General features: G+C 36.6%; 4 protein-coding genes and 1 long non-coding RNA gene across 5 annotated transcripts in view; 3 read left to right on the top strand and 2 right to left on the bottom strand.

Annotated features, from left to right (window-relative positions):
* The window catches only part of LOC145313184 (polynucleotide 5'-hydroxyl-kinase NOL9), a 29,277-nt gene extending 23,219 nt beyond the window's left edge, over positions 1 to 6,058 (top strand). Inside the window, exons 18-21 of the mRNA XM_080152476.1 lie at positions 192 to 244; positions 4,908 to 5,053; positions 5,417 to 5,484; positions 5,873 to 6,058. Of these exons, the coding sequence (XP_080008602.1) occupies positions 192 to 244; positions 4,908 to 5,053; positions 5,417 to 5,484; positions 5,873 to 5,932 (327 nt within the window). The 3' untranslated portion in view covers positions 5,933 to 6,058. The remainder of the gene's footprint in view (positions 1 to 191; positions 245 to 4,907; positions 5,054 to 5,416; positions 5,485 to 5,872) is intronic.
* Positions 1,802 to 3,302, bottom strand: LOC145313185 (cathepsin L-like proteinase). Its single transcript, XM_080152478.1, has one exon. The coding sequence runs from the start codon at positions 3,263 to 3,265 to the stop codon at positions 1,925 to 1,927; it is 1,341 nt and encodes a 446-aa protein (XP_080008604.1). The 5' UTR covers positions 3,266 to 3,302; the 3' UTR covers positions 1,802 to 1,924.
* Positions 6,059 to 7,530: 1,472 nt separating the features above from the next.
* On the top strand, positions 7,531 to 9,477 carry LOC145313189 (uncharacterized). Its single transcript, XR_013877282.1, has 3 exons — positions 7,531 to 7,671; positions 8,577 to 8,691; positions 8,995 to 9,477. It is a non-coding gene; the product is annotated as an uncharacterized LOC145313189 (long non-coding RNA).
* A 2,695-nt stretch (positions 9,478 to 12,172) lies between these two features.
* LOC145315077 (histone H2A-like) lies at positions 12,173 to 12,686 on the bottom strand. Its single transcript, XM_080155118.1, has one exon. The coding sequence runs from the start codon at positions 12,652 to 12,654 to the stop codon at positions 12,277 to 12,279; it is 378 nt and encodes a 125-aa protein (XP_080011244.1). The 5' UTR covers positions 12,655 to 12,686; the 3' UTR covers positions 12,173 to 12,276.
* Positions 12,687 to 16,264: 3,578 nt separating this feature from the next.
* Positions 16,265 to 16,722, top strand: LOC145315076 (histone H2B-like). The gene has a single exon (XM_080155117.1). The coding sequence runs from the start codon at positions 16,303 to 16,305 to the stop codon at positions 16,675 to 16,677; it is 375 nt and encodes a 124-aa protein (XP_080011243.1). The 5' UTR covers positions 16,265 to 16,302; the 3' UTR covers positions 16,678 to 16,722.
* Positions 16,723 to 23,717: the final 6,995 nt, after the last annotated feature.

Here is a 23,717-nt window from a genome sequence, read left to right as displayed (position 1 = left end):
CTGCTATTAAAGATAGACAGCTGAAATTTTTAGTGAAGATTCCTATGACATATGCGCATCTATTCTATTTATTGTTTTGTGCTTCTGTGTGTCGGTCATGCTTGAAAGATGTTAATGTATTTTTCCATGATTTTTTTTGTACTTCGCTACACAATTTGAGTATGTATGTAAAATCAATTCAAACACAAAGGTTTGTGGATTTGTGTCACGTGCCTGAAAATGAAATAATCCGTTGCAAACAAATGTAAGTACTTACAAATAATCTAAAGAGTAGGTGGATGTGATTTGGTCTATTTATTTTTTAGGGACCGATTAGGTTAAGTCATTTAGAAAAGCTTAACAAATTAGAATTAGACATGGATGGGAAGGGAATATCATATTTATTAGACAAATAACTTTAGACAACAACAATACTTTAAATTCTTTTGATCTTTAACTCATAGTTTTATTTAGTGCAAGGCACAGGGGTGTATATTCTGCACAATATTAATTTTTTTTCTCCTGCTGCAAAACTTTTTATTTTTTTCCCTCCTAGGTTTTTCCATCAAGGAAGGGGATAAAATGGAAAAATATTTCTGAACTCTTTATTTTATTCATGTTATCCCCCCTCCCATATTCTTTTCGTTTTTTTACCAAGGAGGGGATAAAAATGTAAAAAAAATGTTTTCAGTTCTTTTAATTTACATTTCTATTCCCCCAACCCCTTACCTATTTTTTTTTGCAGGGTCAAATTTGCAGAATATACACCCCTGATAAGGCACTTGGAGGGAAAACCCCTACCATAAATATACAAGTCCAATTTTTTTAGTTGAAAAAAATTATTATTAGTATAGTATAGAACCGTGACCCTATCCTATTCCTATCTATAATACAAAGTAGAATGATGTCTGTCCGTCCGTCCGTCTGTCCGTCCGTCTGAAGCTTAAGATCTCGGTAACCACTGAACGGATTGGATTCTACTCTTCAGGGTATATACCTATTGGTCCTGTGGTGGTTTTATGTATTTTCTTGGGGGGTGGGACACCCCCTACCCCCCAAAAAATGAATATTCCCCCCTCCAAAAAATTTTTTTATATTTTTTTCTAATTTTAATGTTTTTAATGTTTTTATATATTTTTATAAATTTTTATGTTTTTTTTTTATTTTTTTATACTTTTTTATATGTTCTTTATATTTCGATTATTTTTCTTCTTTTTAAATTTCTTTTCTTCTTTAAAACTTTGTTTTATCAAATTCAAAAAGATTGAGAAAACTTCGTTCTCCTGTAGGGGCGAAGCCCCAAATAGGCTAATTGCAAAGAAAGTTTAAAAAACAATAAAAAAAGAAAATATCCAAAGTTTTTGAATAATATAAATCAATATAAATAAATATAAAAAGTTATAAAGAGTTATAAAATGTTATAAAGAGTTATAAAATGATATAAAGAGTTATAAAATGTTATAAAATACAGAAAATATCTAAAAAAAATGTAAACAAAATTTTTTAAATTCTCCCATGAACCTTTAGAGAAAAAGCCCCTAAGGGCTATGGGCGAAGCCGCTAGTTTCTATTAATATAATCAATTTTCTATTTGTACAATTTTTTTAACTTGAAATTTATTTCTCTTTGACTTAAAATTTCATGCTCCTTGCAATCTTTAGAAAGATACTACTTATTTACTAAAGTTATTACACAAAATTTTGAGGTTAACTATCCATTAATACAATGCAAAAGTTGTAGATCAGTGGTATCAATACTGTATTGATACCACTACTGTATTGATACTATAAGTATGTGTAAAACTATCAATAAAACTAATAGATGCAATTCTAAAATATATATTTTAAGATAAGAATCAAGAATCATTTATAACAATTCTGAAACATAGAAAATCTGAAAAATTCTCAAAAATGTATAATATAGGTATTTAGTAATTATTCTAGATTTAGCATTTTCCACAGGTAATCTTGCATCCTTCAGCAATATTTGCCTGAGAACAGTAGGCGCCCATTTCTCCACAGTTGGAATATTTGTCATAGCAGGTATAGGATCTGACTGGAGTCATACCTGCACACAATCCACAGGACTTCTTGCAGCCATCAGAAATGTTTGATTGCCAGCAAGAGGTTGCAGCCATTTCTGGACAGTTGGAGTAGTTATCAAAGCAAGGAGCTTGGGTGGTCAATGGAGCATCAGTTGCTTTTGATGATGGTCCACACTTGATGACAGCAACATTGCTACCAACACCACACATACCAACTCCACGCCTCAGCCTGATGAAACCATTCTCACCCCAGTTGTCTCCCCAGCTGTTCTTGATAACCCAGTAGTCAACTCCATTCTCAGTACCATATCCAACAACAGCAACAGCATGGTCAGTTCCACTTCCTGCAGGACATCCAGCAAAGATACCTCCCTTGTACTCCATAAATGGTCCTTCAGATTTAACACTTGTGACTACAGCTCCATGTTCATACACTAGCTCCTTAAGAAGATCCTCATTAGCACTGTATGAGTAATAGGAGCCAGTAATTTCAGCACCTCTGTTGTAGGTTGGCAAGTTAGGGCAGGTCAGTCTGGGTTCAGTGTTTAGGTAAGGATATTGAGACTCATGAGCTAAGCCAAGCTTATTGTCTCCCCAGTATTTGATATAGGCATGAGGTGGAGCACCATCACATCCATCAGCACCATGCTTGCCATAACCACAATCAACAAAATGCTGTTCAGAATAATCTCCCATATCTCCTGACACTTTAGCAAAACAAGTCTCAACAGTAGCCATGCTTGAGAAAGCAACACAGGAACCACACTTGAGCTGCCTTTTTACAGGGGATACAAGTCCATACCTCCTAGAGTCATATTGAGAAGGTGCTGATCCACGCCTTAACATAATTTGCCTGAAGTAAGCCTCAGATGCTGGGTCAACACGTTCAGACTCTAAAGGATTCAACAGACCTCTACCTTCAGTAAAGTTAGTGATGGCACCAGCATGTTGTTGAACAAACTCATCATCAGGCAGATCAACATATTCATTGATAGCATCAAACCAATCAATCTCTCCAGCCTCAAATTCTTCATTGATCTCATGGATTTCCTTCTCATGTTCCTTCAGAGCTTCCTCTCTTCTCTTCATTTCTTCAGGATCATCAGGAGCAGTCAGGTGAAAATATTCTTCAAACTCCTTTTCATCCATCTCATCAAGAGGATCAAGATCCATTGGGTTTGCATGTTGGCTAGCAACTAATGCTGCCAAAAAAAGTTGGGCTAGTGCTGTGTTAAACAACATTGTGTTAACTCAGTATATGTCATCAGGAATGTGTCTTTTATACTAGAACAACAAGTGTTCAAACTAATCTGCGTAGAAAGATCCATAAGAATTTAAGAAAATGTTATTTCTATCTATAATATTCTTAAATGATTATTAATAGAAAGATAATAAAAAAACTAAGTATTTTTCACATCCTTAATTATTGTGCAAAAATACTTTTAATGGTTTAGATTGCCCAGAATGTAAGTCCTTAATATAATATTTGTGTGTTTCTATGTATCAAAAAGTTATTTTCTATATTCGTAGGTTAGTTTGTTAACCAGTAAAAGAATAGTACTCAACTGGTGTTGATCTATAGTAACTGTGCAAAGTTAGGATAGATTTAAGATTTTAAAAGAAAATTTAAGTATATTTGATGAAAAAAAAGTATCCTTGAAAATATCTTACAATATTTACATTGAAACAAAAAGTATTTGTTTAAGAAACATATGTAAAGTATTTTCTTAAAAAAACATATTGAAATATACACTACAATTATTTATCAAGGTCAAAGAAAACAATTTACAGTGGAATAAGTTAAAAAATACATCTTTTTTGGTTTTGGATTGTCTCAAAGATTTTTTACAAGAGTGGGAGTATAATGGATGGGTACAATTTTCTGCAACCAAATCTAAAGCACACAGAAACTCAACCAAAAAAATGAAAACAGAATAGAACGTAGAGAAAAAAAAACAAGCCTTCTTTTTGTAATTGCACAACATGTACCTTTTACCTTTTTACCTTTCAATAGATCCACATTCAATTTCCATTTGTACGGATTATTTTACTCTGAATTAATCGGTGGTGTATCTGATGGTGGATGAGGGTTGAAAAAAATTGGTGCACAGATAACCCTCCCTCCACCCCATAATTTTACTTTAAGGCTGGCGTAAAAAGTTTCAGAAAATGGGATTTGCACACCACCTAAGCAAATCTCTGTGCACGCCACTGCTATTGATCTTTGTTGTTTGCTTTAATATATTTTTTTACATATGTAAATCTAGAATTTTCTTATTATTCCAACCTCATTTTCTTTATCTATAATACAGAGTAGCTTGATTTCTGTCCGTCCCCTAAGATCTCGGTAACCACTGAACCAATCGGATTCTACTCTTCAGGGTATATACCTATTGGACCTGTGGTGGTTTTAGGCTATTTTCTTGGGGGTTGGGACATATTTTTTTTAATTACCTCTTGCGGCAAAGTCCCTAGAGGCTAGGGGCGAAGCCGCTAGTATAATATAAAGTAATAAGCTTTTTTTTGTCTGTAGCGAAGGATCTCGCTAACCGCTGAACCGATGTGGTTCTTTTATATAGTGAAGACTCTTATAGGCTCTGAGATGGTTTTGAGCTATTTACTTTTAAAAAAATAAGTCTGGGTATGGTTTTAGGCTATTTTTCTGCCCTTTAGAATATAGAGCCCCTAGATGCTAGGGGAGCAGCCGCTAGTTAATAATATAGTGAGAGTAGGGGGAATGTCTTGACAAAACTCTCAACTCTCTGTAAAATTTTACTTATTCAAATAACCTATAATTGTATCAGAGTATCACAACCCATTATGTGATCATTTGAAATAAAAAACGAGATAATTGAATAGGTAAACAAATTTATTTATATTTAAGGGAGGAGTATTACTCAATACTTAAAACTAGTCCGCTGGTACGAAGCCTCGGGGTTGGACTGATACGCAGTGTGGACGCTCAGAAAAAGATGATCTACCTCACCTCTTATATACCAGAAGAACAATTAGAACAAGTCAACTGCCTAGGTATGCAACAAAGACTTTTTGTTATTTTGATTAGTGCCAAACATCTGAAATAGTTATTTATCGCATCGTATTATAGACAGCTTTCCGCGGAAATTAAAATAAGAAAATAAACATTAAAACCTGTTTTTTAGACCCGAGTAGTATAGCCTAAGGCCTGGGGTAACAAAACTGGTTGGTATCAATTTTATGATTTTATTTACATTCGTGGGAAATTGTTTGTAATACGATGCTATACATGATTTTTCAGTATGGATTAGAAACAGTTTTACTTTAGCAGATGTTAATCGGTTTCGAAACATTACTGGAAAAGGATTTATTTGTAAAAATACAACGATTAAAACGTTTAAAACATGTTTCTTTCAGTTGGAGGTAAATTAGAGGTGCCCTCTGTTATTTTAAAACGCGAACAGAAGGGTCCACATATGTCTCAGGTACGGAATCTTCAAATACACAAACACACATACATTCCTGATACTAATACTCAATTTTCTTCTGCTCGGACATTTTACTGAGATCTTAAGCTTCAGACGGACAGACATCAAGCTTTTTTGTATTATAGATACTTATTGGTAACTATTAGGGTTGCTATGCTTCTTAAATCGTAACAAATTGTTACAGGAATCACTATCCAAAGTTTCAAAAAGATAAGAAAATTCTATCATGTTCTATATTATACACTAACGGACAGACATTCAGGCCCTAATTATAGAAAAGTTCCGACTTTAAAAGGATTTTTTTAAGTTGTTCAATTTATCATAGTCAAAAGTTACAGAATGAAGTATGTTACGAATTTTTCACTAATATTTCTTTTTCTTTCAGGCTGCCATCATGGAACATCCTTTAGAAAAAGATTGGACGTATAAAAATTATCTCTTCTAATCTACACTTCATTCTTCCACCCTCATTATATTTGGCTGTGATCTTTTTATTACATTAAAAAGTTTTGTATTGGAAAATTTAATTTCTCTTATTAAAAAGAAATCATATTTTTTTCTATTTTTTTCAGATATGAAAATACAAAAAATGGAATACCTACAGTTTCAAGTCTCTACCAAACGCAAATTCAGGTCCTTTATTTTGTTTTATAAGAAACTAGCGGCTTCGCCCCTAGCCTCTAGGGGCTTGGGGGGGGGGGGGGGGCCCAAGAGGTTTGATAAAACCAAATTTTCGTATTTTAGATTTAAAATAAGAAATTTTTTTTTGGGGGGGGGAAGGGTAGTCCACCCCACTATTTTAATTTTAGTTTAAAAAAAAAATTCGGGGGGGGGGGATTTTTCATTTTTTAGGGGGGTTGGGGGTGTCCCACCCCCCATGAAAATAGTTATAATTCTTCCCGGGACCTATGAGAAGCTACCTTGTAAAGGAGAACCCGATCGGTTCAGCGGTTAGCGAGATCCTTCGCTACAAACAAACAGACAGACAGACATCGTTTTACTTTGTATTATAGACTAGCGGCTTCGCCCCTAGCCTCTAAAGGCTTTGGCTCTAAGAGGTTTGTTAAAATTTTCTTTGGGGGGGGGGGAATTTTTTCGTATTTTAGATTTAAAATAAGAAATTTTTTGGGGAAGGGAAGGGTAGTCCACCCCACTAGTTTAATTTTAGTTTTAAAAAGAAAAAAAAATTTTGGGGGGGGTATTTTTCATTTTTAGGGGGGTTGGAGGTGTCCCACCCTCCAAGAAAATAGTTATAAACCTTTCCGGGACCTATGAGAAGCTACCCTGTAAAGGAGAACCCGATCGGTTCAGCAGTTAGCGAGATCCTTTGCTACAAACAAACAGACAGACAGACAAACAAACGGACAGACAGACAGACAAACAAACAGACAGACATCGTTCTACTTTGTATTATAGATTATATAATATGGATAGTTCATAAAGTGCATTTAGCAAGTTTGATTGCAAGTATAAGTTACGAGAATACCATCTAACGTATATAATTTTGTACTACAATAAATAGCAATCAATTAGGCACTACCAAAAATAGTCATTATGATGTTTTTTGTAAACAGGACAGCCACATAAGTTGCATATATTAAAAAAAAACTATTCAGTTCTAAATCTTTCTCAACCCAATTAAATTGCATATATTAAAAAAATGTGATTTTCAAGTCTTTTTTTTTTTAGAACTACCTGGTAGAAAATAGAAATTCTTTCAAATATATGTCCTGTATATGTAGTTTCAACTATTGAACAGATAGGTAAATATATGAAATTCACTAAATTCAAGTTTAAATGCACTTTGTGCAACTACCCCTTTGTTTTCTTATTTTAGTAATGCCATTCTGAACTAAAAGCGTTAAAAATGGTTTGTACTGCTGCAATGTCAGGTGCATGACATTAATAGTTATATGAAGATTAGGACCAGAGCTATTCCGAAATAAGACTAAGGTTAACAAACAATTTTTACAATAGTTAGAAATAATATATATTACTATTATCTGGAAACAGTATTTGTTTTCTTTAGGTTGCCTTCCAAGAGTCATTCAATATGATCAAGAGAAATTCAGATTCCTAAAATGAAGTTGTACTCTTACGCAGAGAATGAACATTTCAGCTCAATACATCTAAAACTAAAGCTAGTGGATGGAGTGGATGTTTTACCCCAATAACCCATAGAAGGTAAGTGTCAAAATATTTTTTTTGTTTTCTTTAGTTTAGTTAGACATGAGATATTATTTTAAAATAAGTTGAAAATATGCGCAGTGTTAGTTTTTTCCTTTGCTTTTTTTTTATTTAAGGTCAGGTTAGTTTAGGTTATAATGGGTACTGGGTAGCCCCCTCGGGTGTTGGGCATTGAAACCCCCCCCCCCCCCTCCCAATTTTCATTGAATTAAATTTGAAAATGAGGGGAATTAGTTTCTGTGCTCTATAGGCACTTTGAGAGAAATTACTAGAATATCTATGAATCGATTAATTTTTACTGGTGGAAATTTAGAAGGCCCAAAAGTCCTCTTCTATCGCCATATCTCTATCCATGAAAAAAATATATTCACTATTTTCCAGTATGGCTTCAAAACAGATCATTATCCACGGGATTAGAATAGGTTCCCAGCCAAACTGAACAGTGACATATAGCATCGTATTACAGACAGTTTTCCACGAATATTGAGATAATAATCACAAGATTGAGACAGATACCAGTTTGTTAGCCTGGGCCTTCGGTCCCTCGGGGATCACAAACTGGTTTTAATCTTATAATTTTTCATTTTAATTTCCGCGGAAAAATGTCTATAATACACAGCAATAAATAACTATTCTCACACTTAAAGATCTATAGTAGACCACTTGAAAACTGAAATTTGATTTGAGAATGGAAAATTTGATTTTCCTCCATTTCTATTCAAATGTTTCAAGTTCAAGGTCAATATTCTGTACTCTAACTAGGTTTTATATCTTCAAACGATTTCCAAATGTATTTTAGTTCAGTACTTTTATTTGAAGGCTTTAAAATATTTTTACTGCAAAAACCTTTTATTCTATCCTACTCAAAATTGTTATTTATGTTTCAAATATTTTTTACTTAGAAGACCCAGAATTTGAGAGTTTGTAGATGATCTATTCCTGGAGAATATAAATAATCACTCTTCTATACTTTCTGTGAATTTAAACCTGGCATGAAGCTGCCTACATACAATCCAGGTACGTTAGAGTAGTTTTAGGGTTAATGTTGTGACAAATATGGTTCTAGTAATTTTATGCTTCTAACGTAATTTTCAAGGTAATCAAACTTAACCTTTTAGATCATGGAAAGAAAACGCCGCGCAGTAGCGGGTTTTGTCGTATTTTCATAGTAGCTTTTCTCCTATACTTAGCCCCTGCGGGGCAATCAATAAAATTTAACTAACCTTACCTAAAATAATCTATTAAAAGCTACTGTTAAAATACGTCAAACCCCGCTACTTCGTTTTCTTTCCATGGTCCAAACCTTTTCTGTTTTTTTAGGTGATAGAGTACAATAAGATGGTCTAAAGAAAATTCAATTCCTGGCAATGAAATATACATACTTCCACTAGAAGAATTGAATGAATATGAAATATGAAGTGATGTGGTGGTGATAATTTAATCAACAGCAACAACCTTGAAAACTCCGCCCAACAACTCTCCACTTCACAGCCACAGCACACTTCTGCATATTATTCAAATAGAAAAGTTTTTAAATGAAATATAATTATGTTTTTGTTTGAATAAATACTGTGTCTTCAAACTTTTAAGTCTGTAGTATGATTTTTATTTAATTTTACTGTACAAGATTTCAAACAAATTACATTAAATGCTGCCTTAATTATGATTTTAACTGAAGGAAAAGTTTGAGGCACTTTAGTTTTTCTTGGTTGTCATAAATATAATTTACATATTTCATATTTTTTTTTAATAACTTAGTTGTTAATGTTATGTTAACTAAATAAATAAATATTAAATATTTGTGTTATTTTATTCTAAAAATCTTTTTTTGAATTCAAATGTATCCGAGGTTATTTAGTTGTGATTATGTGATGTTTTACCTAATAGTACTTTGATAATGATCAGTATTATATGTTTTCAGGACAAAGAAAAGATTTTTTGAATAATAAAACGGTGAAATATTAACAATTAAAGATTATATATCAGTGAAATATTATTACAACAGCGGCTACTCCCCTTAGGGGTTTGTAGAGGCACTTAAGGTAAGACTAAGAAGGTTGACTCCATAGCTTTTTAAGAAATAATTTTTATTAGGTTTAGTTTTCTATTCCGTTGATATAGGATTATTTATTTCAAGTACCTACAGTGTTTCAATCGAAGCATCTATATAATCAATTCTTTAAGAACTTTAGTGTGTGCAAGTTATGAGTTATTATTTAAGTAATTTTGGTAATGATTCATACGAATTTCAGGGGTGTATATTATGAACAAGATTAATTTTTTCCCTTGCTGCAAATTTATTTAATTTTTTTACCCTCTAGTTTTTTCCAGCAAGGAAGGGGATAAAATGGAAAAACATTTTCTGAACTCTATTTTATTCATATTATACCCCTCCCACACATTCATTTCCTTTTTTTACACAGAGGGGAGTAAAATGGAAAAATAAATGCTTTCAGTTCTCTTAATTTTTGCATTTTGCCCCCCAACCACATATTGTTATTTTTTTACCTCCCCCCTCCCCCTTTAGCAGGATAAAGAAATTTGCAGAATAAAATTATACACCCCTGACGAATTTTTTTTTGTTAAGTTGGCGTGTTTTTATGTTTGTTTTTATCCTTGGTTTTTTATTATTTCCCCCCCCCCTTTATCAGGATAAAAAAAAATTGCAGAATATAATTATACACACCTGACGAATTTTTTTTGTTAAGTTGGCGTGTTTTTATGTATGTTTTTATTATCCTTGGTTTTATATTATTCTACAACACTGCCTATTAAAATCAAGCTGTATCAAGTTTAAAGAAAAGCGAATTTTCACTTAAATTTTATTTTAGAAATGTGTAAAATGCTTCAGTATTAATCTCATAACTCTTAAACAGATATTCATCTGTTCAATTAAAAGTTTAAAGTCGAGGTTGGGTTGTAGGGTGAAAATTTAAGAATTAATTGTGGTTTCTGGTCCAGGTGTGTGGATCTGTGACAACAAGTTTATTAAATAATCCTTAAAAAATAAAAGTATCAGGTGGATGTCTATGTTATGTCAGTACCGAAGGATCTTAATAACTACTGAACCGATATGGTTCTCCTTTACAATGTTGCTTCTCAAAGTTTCAGAACTATTAAGTGGGGGGGGGGGGGGGGGGGGGTTCCAAGAGATTCTCCCCTAGAAAAAATGACCACCTTAAGACCACTAGGGACGTATACGCTAGTCATAAATTAAGAAACAAAATGTGTAAGAATGTCCGCTTTGAACTTATAATTGGTTGGCTGGACTGACCGTTCTACAATTTTCAGGCAAGTCATCATTTTGGGAAGAAAATCATTCAGGGCATTGTGAATTTTGACAACCAATCCTTTGATTGCTTGACCTTTATCTGGATATACGCTTGGATATGAGGTCTCTGTGTTACAATTAAATCTTTTTAAAAACCCTAAGTTGTATTTGTCATAAAGGTTTTAAAAAACCACATATTATTTTCAGATTTAAAAGTAAATGATCAATATCTTAATTATGTTTCTGATTTCTTATGTAATGTGATAAACCGTTGTTTTTTCTTTAAAAGTTAGACCCTAAAACGTTGGATTTTTTTATTATTTTGATCTTGCTCCAGATTATCATGTACTCTAATAAATTGTAACTTGTAACTGGCTAAATTGACAAACCACCCCTTTATTACATCCCCTCCCCTCCTAATGGATGAACGAACTGACCAATAAATAATGACCATATTAGCAACCAAAATTGACAATCCTTTTATAATAACCACGTATTTTCTACATTCTAGAACTTCCATTATAATTTCAGAACCTCAAATAACATTGTTTGAACTGGATCTTAATCTCTGACAATGTGGTTGTGTTGTTAATCAAACTTTATGCTCCAGGTTTTGAAAATCTTTTGTTCTACAAAATTGACTTGACAAATCTTGAATAAGCTTCTTCTGACGCTCAGGTACAAACGGTTGTTAATGATTTGTTATTAAGAACGATTATGTCCATTTAAGATTTTCAAAGCTAGTGATTTTGTCCTAATATGAAATTTAGATTTTTGTTTTATGATGAAGAAAAAACATTTAAAAAATTTCCGAGAAGAAAGGCTGGTTATAATTATTAATCATTATTGGAAAGGTTGAAAATGAAATGAATTATTATATTTTTAAAAAATATGTACACTTATTTCATACTAATAAGATGTACAGAAGCTTTGAATCTAAATATAAGAATATAAGCAGGGAGGGAGGGGACATTTGATAGGTTAATTCATTAAGTTAATTGTCCAAAAGTTCCACCCCCTAATTGTAATCTATAGATTGGGTTATTTAGTATCATTGGGGAAGTTCATCAATTTATAGGTCATTGTCTTATTCTTTTAGATCCCTTGAATATAACTTTGAAGTGAAAGCTAGAATGAAATAGAAGATACAAATTTCTTTATCTTTGTAGACTTCATAAATGTTTTCATCTAGGCTAATCTTTTAGTGTTAAGATTTTGCTTGGTTATAATTTTTGTAAAATCTTCATTTTTAGTTAGGAATAATCTTTAGATGATAAATATGGTTGCCCTGTAAAGGGCGTTTTTTAGTCAGTAATCCGGTCAATGATAATTTAAGCCTTGGTCTTCTCAGACTTCTTGGGGAGGAGAACAGCCTGGATGTTGGGGAGGACACCTCCCTGGGCGATGGTGACACCGCTCAACAGCTTGTTCAACTCTTCGTCGTTACGGATGGCGAGCTGCAGATGTCTGGGGATAATTCTGGTCTTCTTGTTGTCTCTGGCGGCATTACCTGCCAACTCAAGAACCTCAGCGGCCAAGTATTCCATGACAGCAGCCATGTAGACTGGGGCACCAGCTCCAACACGCTCAGCATAGTTTCCCTTCCTCAGCAGACGGTGGATACGTCCAACGGGGAACTGCAGACCAGCTCTGCTTGAACGGCTCTTTGCCTTTCCCTTAACTTTTCCTCCCTTTCCGCGGCCAGACATGATGATTGGTTAGGTGTTTGGAACAAAAATTCGAAACTGATTCTTAGCCGTTTAGATGCCTAATTTATACCCTTAACCGATTACAAACTTTATTTTTAACTATTATCTGCCTTCCCTTTTAGTCAAAATAATCATTTTACTTATTTTCCTCCCCTTTTTCATATGGGACACAGAACCTACCCCCCCCCCCCCCCTTCTCCTTAATCCACTTGAGCGCCCCAAACGTGCACGCACCCTGCTGTAGACGTGCTTTGAAAAGTGTAATATTCCCCTTTAGCTCCACATATTTTCCCTCCTATTTTGAAAGTTCACCTGCCTTTTACCGGGAAATTTAACAAAGAACTTTTATTGATTTTAACTAAATTCTTCATATTTGAAAATAAGACTTTGAAAAATATAAAACATTGAGGGTTTAAGTATTTAGAACTTAGAACTTTTAAGCATAAACGAAACATTACTTTCTAAATCTATATTATTTAAAGAGGCAGTTCCACGAAAATTGTTTTAAGAAGGACTTACTCAAATTGATATTTCATTTCAATGAAAATAAGTTTTGTTATGAAAGCTATATTATATTTAAAATGTTAATTTTGTTTGGATTTATTATGTATGTACCTACCTTTTAAAATTTACACAAAAGCATCTAATGGAAACTATATGTTAAGAAACTGATCTTATATTTTTCATGTAAATACCCCTTATTGAGAGTCTAGTTTTTTTTTTCAATATATGTTAAGATACAAGGAAAATGTCACGTAGAAATAAAAAGTTTGTATGAAAAAAATATTATAGTCTTTTCTTTGTAAATTATACCCTGATTAGAATAGTTATTTATTGCATCGTATTATAGACAGCTTTATGCAGATATAAAAATAAAATGATTTATATCAGTTTTTCTAGCCCCGAAGGCCCAGGCTTACAGAATTGTTATTAATTTTGATATTTGTAGAAAATTGTCTATAATACTATGCTATTCATGATTTTTTAGCATGATTGAAAACCGGTTCTAAATGGCGGATATTATCAGTTTCGAAGCCATACTCGAATAAATATTTTATTTCAGAAGAAGTTAAATTTACTGTTCTATATATTTGCTTGGCAGTTCTAATATTTTTATATTTTTGAGCTTTGCACCTAGAAAATTAAAAATCTACAAAGAATCGTTTTCTATTTTACACTACCTAATCTTAAACATTTCAGATAATAAAAATGACAACATAAATAAAGAAAAAAGACACACTATACCCAATCGTTTCAGATATAAATATGTTAGTTCGAAAAAGGATATCCATTTAGAATAGAAAATCATATTTAAAAAAATAAGGATTGAAATGAAAATACAGTTTCACAAATATCTACTGAAAATCTAATTTTTTTCAAACAAAAATGACGGTTGATAAAATAGTTAAGTTTATATTAAAACATTTCAACTCTAAATATTTGTATGTGTTATGTATATTTCTCAATCTCTTTAGAAGATTTTAAAAGAAAGGGGTAGTTCTGAAAAAGATGCTTGACTGGCATAGACACTGAAAAATGTGATTCTTCTAATATTTCTTAAATATATTTGTTTAAACTAGCGGCTTCGCCCCTAGCCTCTAGGGGCTATGCCCTAAGAGGTTTGATCAACCTATTTTTGTGTTATTTAAATTTAAAAAGAAAAATAAAATAAAAAATTTTGGGGGCAAGGGGGTTAGTCGACCCCTCTTTTTAATTTTTTTCTTTTATAAGATATTTTTTTTTTGGGGGGGGGTATTTTTTATTTTTTGGGGGGTTGGAAGTATCCCATCCCCTAAGAAAATAGCTTAAAACCATCATAGGACCAGTAGGTATATTCTCTGAAGAGTAGAGCCCAATCGGTTCAGTGGTTACTGAGATCTTAAGCTTCAGACAGACATCGTACTACTTTGCATTATAGATGGTAGTGTTAAATGAAATATTTAAAATTGGAGAGCATATGAATTTGTCTTGATTTTTAAAAAATTCCTCAGACATTTGCAAAAATAATTTTAGTTTAATATGCTGTTCGTGGAAATATCCCTTTTGTTTTTGTATTATTTATTAATACAACTATTTTCACCTTTCCCCGACCTATGATGTAGGAATAAATTGACATTTTAAATGATGAATTACATTTCTATGTTTGTTTTGAAATATGCAAAATATCATAGGTATTATATGTCAGTAGGTAATATACCAACGTCGTCTTAAAATTTTATCTTTATCATTCCGGTTAAATAAAAGCAAATTATCAATCTTTTTCTAACAAAAAGCAGTAATTTCAGCTAATTTTTTTCATTTCTTTGTTTCAGTTTAAAAGTGGGAATTTGGCGGTTAAAGAAAAAAGACATAAATAACAGATGAACGGAAATTAACCCAAGCCAAGCTATTTCAAGTTTAAAGGGACAGAACAATGTACTGTACCGGCTAGAAACCCAAGCCAAGCTATTTCAAATTTAGAGGGACAGAATTATGTACTGTACCGGCTAGAAACCCAATCCAAGCTATTTCAAATTTAGAGGGAAAGAATTATGTACTGTACCCAACTAGAAACCCAAGCCAAGCTATTTCAAATTTAAAGGGACAATACAATCTACTGTACCGGCTAGAACCCAAACACAAAGCTTATATTTAGGACTAAGCGAGAACAAACTTTTTACAGATAATTTTCTAATAAATAAACACTTAAAAGTTTTTACTTGATGACAATTTATCATAATAGTATTTCCGATAAGAAATGACCTTAACTTCTATTTTCTTTCTATAAAAATAATAAAATCATATGGTATCAAGAAATAATGCATTGTTTTTAAAAGAAAGTTGCATATCAATCTTCTTAGAGAGTAATATTAAATTTACAAGGAAGTTCTTAAGTTTTAATGACAGAAAAGTTAAGTGTTACAAGCTACAATAATGTCAATTGTCATGCATAGAAAAAGATAACACATTTTAATGAAATAAGTAGTACCTAAACATATATCCTATTACATAAAGTCGTAAGTTATTTGTTGTCTGTAGTTTAAGATTTAGATAACTTAAACAAACGAATTGAATGGGTTCTCGATTTTAGGGAAGTTTCACATAGATTGAAGGGTTGGTTTTATGCTATTTTATTTTTGGATATAAGTCTTAAAATGGTTTTATGCTATTGTTCTGCTTTTCCCTTACCCTTCGAATACAGATTACCTAGATGCTAGTAGGGGCGCAGTGGCTAGTTTCTGTTTTAAATAAGGAATGTTTGAATAATCATATTTTTAAGTTTTCTCTAGATTAGACCAATTTTGTGTAAAGAAAAGTTTGTTCTCGCTTAGGGTTGTTTATCTCCTATGGTAAATTTTAAGTTACCCGCGTTTTCGAACAGGCCATGCCTGTACGGGGTTGTTTGGTCGTGTCAGTACAACAGACGCACAGTGCTCATTGAAGTACCTCGCCTGCCCGACTCAACGTGATGTTATGTATGCTATAATATCACCCCGCCCCCCTCATCTATTCTACATTTTCTAGGGATGAAAAATAAAGCTTCACCTGCCCTATAGATTTCAAAGGGATTAAGAATAGAAGGCGGGATTAATTGTAGTAACAGAACACAGAGTGAGTATATATACAAGGAGATTTCGCTTAAACGATAGATTCTTAATCTACATCACCATGCCCCCCAAGGTTTCAGGAAAGGCTGCTAAGAAGTCCGGCAAGGCCCAGAAGGCCATTGCTAAGGGAGACAAGAAGAAGAAGAAGCTGAGACGTAAGGAGTCCTATGCTATCTACATCTACAAGGTTCTGAAGCAGGTGCACCCCGACACTGGAGTCTCCAGCAAGGCCATGAGCATCATGAACTCTTTTGTCAATGACATCTTCGAGCGTATTGCTGCTGAGGCTTCCCGTCTGGCTCACTACAACAAGAGGTCCACCATTACCTCCAGGGAGATCCAGACTGCTGTCAGGCTTCTCCTGCCCGGAGAATTGGCCAAGCACGCCGTATCTGAGGGAACCAAGGCTGTCACCAAGTACACTAGCTCCAAGTAAATTGATCTTCTGCCCAAAGGAAAAACGGTCCTCTACAGGACCAACCATGTTTATCATATACAGAGATTCTCTATAAATTATTGTCACATGTATGCTTAAAGATTCTTATAGATTTGATTATAAAAAATGAGAGATTTGATTAAGATGTTAGGATCATTTATAATTTGACAGTTATAATTGAAACCGAATGGAAATTTTTCACTTAAGCCATTTATGAAATAAGTTATTTATTATGTTGTTCTTACTTTAATGTTTTACTCTTTATCTTTTAATAGCTGATACGCCTCTAATGCTCTTGAGGAGAGGGGAATGGAATTTTATAACCCAATTTCTTATTTTGGATTTTAAAAGAAAAAGTAAAATAAGATAATTTAGGTGATGGGGGGGGGATGCCCCCCCCCCCACCCCATTTTTTAATAGAAATATATAATAGATGCCCATTAATCAGGAAATCTTGATCCAATAAAATCAGGCTTTCATCTATGAAAGCAATTGAGTATATTTTTACACTTATTTTCTACGTAATGAATTGTAAAGAAACATTAAAAAAAACATTTGCTTCTGTGACGCGATAGTTCCACTAAACGCATTTATGCTAAAACAATGGATCCAATATATTTAGGGTTATTCTTTTATTAGATTTATTTTTTACCCTCCGTACTGAAATATAAACACTTCCAAATCTTTCTAGTTTTATATAACATACTAGAGTGATACTCCTGCAACTTGTGCCAACCATTATTCTTATAACATCACAAAAGTTGTAGTTGCGCGATGTGTATTTAAACCTGAATTTAGTGAATTGCAATTTTTTTATATTCAATAGTTTAAACAACATCTATAGATTTATATTCGAAAGAATTCCAATTTTCTACCAGGTTGTTTTAAAAATATCAAGACTTGAAAATCATATTTTTTTGATAAATACAACATAAATTTCTGTCCTGTTTTCACAAAAGCATCATGATATCTATTTTGGTGGTACCTAATTGATTGCTATTTATTTTAATACAAAATTATAAATGTTAGATGATATTTTTGTAACATATGCTTTTGTGGTATCCGCCGAGGATAAATGGCAGACACCGGAGTTCAATTAGATTACGGCAGTGTGAACAGACGTGGACACCTTACTATAGAGAAGCTACGCTTCTCTAGCATTCACTAGATAATAATCAACATCTATTTCAGTTGTCACTTTATTGAAGGTCTAAAGAGTACTAAAGCTATATACAACAAACAATAACTACACAGATAGGAATAAATAATCATAACATAAAAGCATTATAATACATATACAATAGTCAGTTTGGGCAATAATGATCCCCCATCCCTGGAAAGGGTGGGGGAATTAACAATACAGCTTAACCATAATAAAGCTTGTCAGATTCAATCATTAATTTTAGACACAGGGAGGGGGTCGGCAGACCCCTTCCCCAGGACTCGGGGGAGGGCCGTTGGCCCTTCCCCGAACCCCGGTCAGGGGTGCCATAGGCATGGCTCACGGTTGCCGAATACCACAACTCTCCCCTCGGAAGGCTGGGAGAGGGTTTCCCTACCAGACTTCCGACAGTGGTTGAGGCCTTCGGCCCGCTCCTTAGGGCTAAGATATATATACAAATGATAATGATTCAATGGAATCCTAGTGGTGAGTGTGTTTCAGGGCTGATGGGCTCCCAACGTGGGATAGAAGGCAGAGGCTGGTTTTGGTTGGACACGCAGCTCAGCGCCGGCAGGTGTCAGGTTGGCGGGTGGCACAGCGGTTGCTGGGACGGTCAGCAGCGGGGCATTCTGGTGGTTGTTGGCAGCGGCTGGGGCACTGGCTGCCAAGTTGACCGTCTGGGCGGCAGCCTGACCTCCCGAGGGGCCGCGGGGTCTTCCAGAGGGCGGTCCTGGCCGGCCTGGGCGGTCATGCCCGCTATCGGCTGATTGCATGGACACCATTTCCTCGGCTGCTTCCCGGCCGATGGGAATGGCATCCCAGTCTACTGAAAAGTCCCGGGACTTGGCATGGGTGAGCCGGGCTCTGGCCAAGGCCTTCCTGTACAAAGTTGGATGGTACAGGAACACTTGTGACATCGCATTCATGGCGGCCCGTACACCTCCTTGTGCTGCTGCCAGGGAAATGATGGTCAGATCCCCCAGCAGTTTGAGGATTAACAACAGCAAGCACAGTATGGCTGCGCCATCTCCCCACTCGTGAATAGCTTGTCTGAATCCAGCCCAGACATCCAGGGCGGCCTCCCCTTCCTCCGCCAGTCGGTCGATGTTGTAGGACACTATCCCATGGTCCCCTGTGGCCGAACAGCTACCTTGCTGAACGCATGAGCCATAGGACAGGCCGGTCAGCATGGCGCTTTTATACGCTGGGAACGCCAGCAGTTGCTGCCAGTCGTTCAACTCAGCCTGCGAATACAAGCCCCCTGAACTGAAGTCATCCAAGGGTTCTGTCAGCAGCTGCTTGGGCGTGTCCAGCGGGGGTGGCCTCTTCTTAGGAGCGGGGGTTAACTCTATCCAGCCTTCCTCCGCGTGCACAGTCAGGGGGTATGTGGAGGAGCAGGGAATCTTGGTGGCGTGGCCGCTATACACTCGTGTCACGGCGTCTACAAATCCTGTGGGCTCCACTGGTACTTTGTCCCAACATTCCTGGCTTTCACGGACAACATATTTGTTGCATTGGCAGGTCAGCTGGAGCAGGACATCTCCCCTCAGTACCGAGAACGTGCTCCCCTGGACACGCACCGGGTGGGCCGGGTCTAGTTGCTGGAGCTTCCAGCAGTTGGCCGCTACCTCTTCTGCTGCTGTGCTTTTCATGCGTGTCTCCAGAGTGAATCCAATATAACCTGCATGTATCTGGGCCTGCAGGGGGATATCAACATCCCTGGCCGATACTCTGGGCAGCGCTGCCGCGGCTGGGTCAGCTGCCACGAACAATGCTGGGTGGTTGGTGGCATGGGCCTCAAAGTCGCAGTTCACTATTGAGGTGGGGTTGGTCATGTTGATGAAAAACTGGGCCTGATGGTCAACCAGGAACGCATCCATCACTAGGCTAGGCTGGAGGCTACGGATCAGCCTCAAGGGGCAATCTCTCCCCAGGTGGTCCCACACGTAGGTTGCTTCCCCAGTGATGCAAGACAGCTCAGAATGGGGGCATTCTAAGGCCAGGTGGTCAGATTGGGACTCCACCCGTCCATCCTCTACTACGTAGGTCTCTTCCTTGACCAGCAGCCGTCGCTCCTGGAGCACTAATTCATTGCGGTACAGCTGGCCCTCGAAGTGGACGTCCTCCCCTTCACAACCCACCCCCTCGGGGCTGTTGACGAGGGCGCCCACCATATCGAGGGTGAAGAACAGGGGATGGTTCAGCTGGAACGTCAGTGGCTGGGTCTTGCCTGGCAGCGTGTAGACTCGGTTCCTGGCCAGGTCTCGGCACGTTTCTGGATCTATCTTGGTTGGCCTCATGAGGGTGGGGACCGAGGTTACCTTGAGGTGACCCCATACCCCACACCTGAATGTCCACTGGGACACAGTGAGCTGGCAACTGTATCCTGTTGTTTCCCTAATCTTGACTTGCTGCAGGACGTGTACTTCATGGCCCAGGGGCACCTCCTGGTGTAGCGGTTCCGTGTTACACATCTTTTCTTTATTGTAGGCTGTGACGTGGGTGGGGTTGGCACAGTCCCACCCCACCAGGACGTAGCTGGTTGTAGGCCACACGGCTGCCAGCAGTAGTCCCCACAGGACCATCCACCAGTGTGAGAAGCTACCAGACAGCCATCCACCTCGCGCACGCGGCTGGGGATCTTCGGCTTGGGTCACGGCTGCTTCTCGGGGCTGGACACGGCTGGGCTGCTCCTGGCTAGATACAAGTTTCCATTGAGCGTTATCTTTGTGTGGCCGGGGCACCCCGATACCCTCCCCAATGACAGACTGGCAGGCGACTGGCGCTTGCCTGGGTGTCGGCTCCCCTAGCCCCAAGGGGTCCCTTCCCTTGTCCATGGCATGCCCAGTGGCATGGGGCTGAAGTGCATGTGGCACAGGCTCGCCCTGACTCACGTCCCTCCCCTGCCCTAGGAACTCAGGTGCATGTGGCACAGGCAAGTCCTTATATCCCCAAATTTCAATCTCCCCAGCCTCTGGTGCAGGGGGCACAGGCAAGGCTGGGGTTTTACAATAGTTTGGATACAACACATTTGTTAAATTTAACTTATCCTGGCTCGACTGGAAGTGCTGGGCAGCTGGGTTCCTTCGGCTGGCAGGGGGCGCTGGATGGTGTATAGTTGGGCTCTCCCTACAGGCTGGTGGCGCTGGCTGGCTGGGGGTGACGGATGTCACCCCTTCCTCTGGGACTGCTGGCTCGTTCCAGGATCCAGGTATCTCGGTGGCGGCGACGGTTGTCGCCCCAGGCACCAGGTTGGAGGCGGGCTCGTTCCAGGATCCAGGTATCTCGGTGGCGGCGACGGTTGTCGCCCCAGGCACCAGATTGGAGGCGCTGGATAGCACCCCCCAGTCATCGCAGGTGGCTTCTCTAGCATTCACTAGATAATAATCAACATCTATTTCAGTTGTCACTTTATTGAAGGTCTAAAGAGTACTAAAGCTATATACAACAAACAATAACTACACAGATAGGAATAAATAATCATAACATAAAAGCATTATAATACATATACAATAGTCAGTTTGGGCAATAATGATCCCCCATCCCTGGAAAGGGTGGGGGAATTAACAATACAGCTTAACCATAATAAAGCTTGTCAGATTCAATCATTAATTTTAGACACAGGGAGGGGGTCGGCAGACCCCTTCCCCAGGACTCGGGGGAGGGCCGTTGGCCCTTCCCCGAACCCCGGTCAGGGGTGCCATAGGCATGGCTCACGGTTGCAGAATACCACACTTTCAAACAAACTTGTTAAATGCTATTCATGCAACTATCCCTTTATCTTTTTAGCATAACTCTATCAAGTAAACTTTATATTGATCATTATATAGCAAACCTACATTTTTTTACTTTTAGTATTGCTTTAAGGTATGATGATTAATAATTTAGCTTGACATATCCAGCCCCATTCCTGTGCACGCAATTTTTTTATATCATCCATATTTATATTTTCTATATTTTTAGAAGCGAAGCTACTCTATAATTCCAAATGTCCATCTGTCGGTAATTAGGGTAGTGCGGGGTTATTCCGGTCAATTTTTTGCTTCAACTTAAAAAAAAACATACTTCCCAAAAACTTTTTCCGGTTTTTAAGAGTGCAAATGAAAGATATGACAATAACGAAGAAGCCTGTCTTGGTCCCGTTAAGATCTCGCAACTAGAAGTCGGTTAAAAATCGGTTTAAAGGGCGGCGGTTGGCCTATACCGGAATAACCCCACCGGTGGGGCTATTTCGGTCAGTTAACTTTGGGAGGTGGAACACCCCCTCAAAATATTTTTTTTTAACATTTTAAACTATGAGTAGAAAGCTGAGGTCATTAGCTTTCTAACGGTACTAGTCGCATGCAGATCAGACAATTTTTTGACAACATTTCCCCCATTTTAAAAAAGTCGGTAAAATCGCAAAAAAAAACATCAATTTTTTTAATGCAAACTTTTTTTTTAAAAATCATACTTTTTAAGCTTTATACATAAATTAGAGGCAATTTCTGATTCGCAGGTCTTGGAATTTCTTTAAAAAAGTGATTTTTTCCCTAAAAATTTTTAATTTTAAAAATCCTGCCAGTTTTGACAGCAGTTTTTGATACATTTTTTCTTGTCTCAAATTGGCTAGGATTGACCTACAAGGGTGGTTAAGGTGTCTAAAGATGCAAAATTACATGCCTGACAATTAACTCGAAATGATATGGGGTCACTGTGGGCTAGAATTGAATCAAGACAAAAGTAAGTGCCGAGCCCTGGGACCTTTGTATGGTGAAAAAAGACATAAAACTATGATGATTCCAGGTAAAACCAAAATATTTCAGCGGGGGCTTTTTGAGAAAATTAGATTTGAAAATTTCAAGTTCAATTTTCACTCCCTAGGAGATGCCGCATAATCATGACAAGAAAAGCAAATATTATTTATTTTAAATTTTGAACAACTTTGCTTTTATAAAGTTCTTTATAAACCACTCCTGGAGGGATTTAATAAATGGTCATTTTTATCACTTGCTTTGCAAAGGTCACGAAAATTCAGCCTAAAATAAATCATACATAGAGAGGTTTTAAGAAGGAATTCATAAAAGCAAAGTTGTTCAAAATTTAAAATAAATAATATTTGCTTTTCTTGTCATGATTATGCGGCAACTCCTAGCGGGTGAAAATTGAACTTGAAATTTTCAAATCTAATTTTCTCAAAAAGCCCCCGCTGAAATATTTTGGTTTTACCTGGAATCATCATGGTTTTATGTCTATTTTCACCATACATAGGTCCCAGGGCTCGGCACTTACTTTTGTCTTGATTCAATTCTAGCCCACAGTGGGGTCTAACTCTAATATTTCAACACATTTTATGCAACAGGAATTTTGAAAATGCAAAATCTTGAATATGTACTCTAAATCTTGGAGATAGAACCCATATCCTGGGGAGTTTTTGTTAGGACATGCAAAGAGCTTTCTATAGACACCTTAAACACCTTTCTAGCTTAATCCTAGCCGATTTAACATAAAAAAATCCAAACCGCGCAAAAATCGCGAACACCCTCTTATACGTAAAAGATGCAAGGGTTTCATATGGAATTTTAAATCTTCTAGCGGTCTTTCTAATAGACATACCCCTTCTTACATGAGCCAATGCAACTGATACATCTTCAGGCAAATATTTAAGGCGTTCCTTTGGGTGATATACTCTTCCCATTACTATAAAAATGTGTCTGAAAAATTTTTAATGTCTTTACAAATTGAAAAGCTTAGGCAACCAAACATGACATAATACAAGCAGTAAAATGACTAGTAATGTACATTACACAACAGGCAAGGCAATGATTAAAGCTTAGGTCATGCATTTAGGTTGTTTATGCTTCCAGATCACCTAAATTAAACATTAGGGTATTATACA

The sequence above is a fragment of the Acartia tonsa genome, chromosome 3 (assembly GCF_053477335.1).
Source record: "Acartia tonsa isolate MP-2025a chromosome 3, ASM5347733v1, whole genome shotgun sequence".
In the NCBI taxonomy this organism is placed as follows: domain Eukaryota; kingdom Metazoa; phylum Arthropoda; class Copepoda; order Calanoida; family Acartiidae; genus Acartia; species Acartia tonsa.
Note: the sequence above shows the minus strand (reverse complement) of the source record. Positions and strands in the feature narration are given on the sequence as shown.

Coding starts and splice junctions, on each gene's coding strand:
- LOC145315076 (XM_080155117.1), top strand. CDS start 16,303: ATGCCCCCCAAGGTTTCAGGAAAGGCTGCTAAGAAGTCCGGCAAGGCC.
- LOC145313185 (XM_080152478.1), bottom strand. CDS start 3,265: ATGTTGTTTAACACAGCACTAGCCCAACTTTTTTTGGCAGCATTAGTT.
- LOC145315077 (XM_080155118.1), bottom strand. CDS start 12,654: ATGTCTGGCCGCGGAAAGGGAGGAAAAGTTAAGGGAAAGGCAAAGAGC.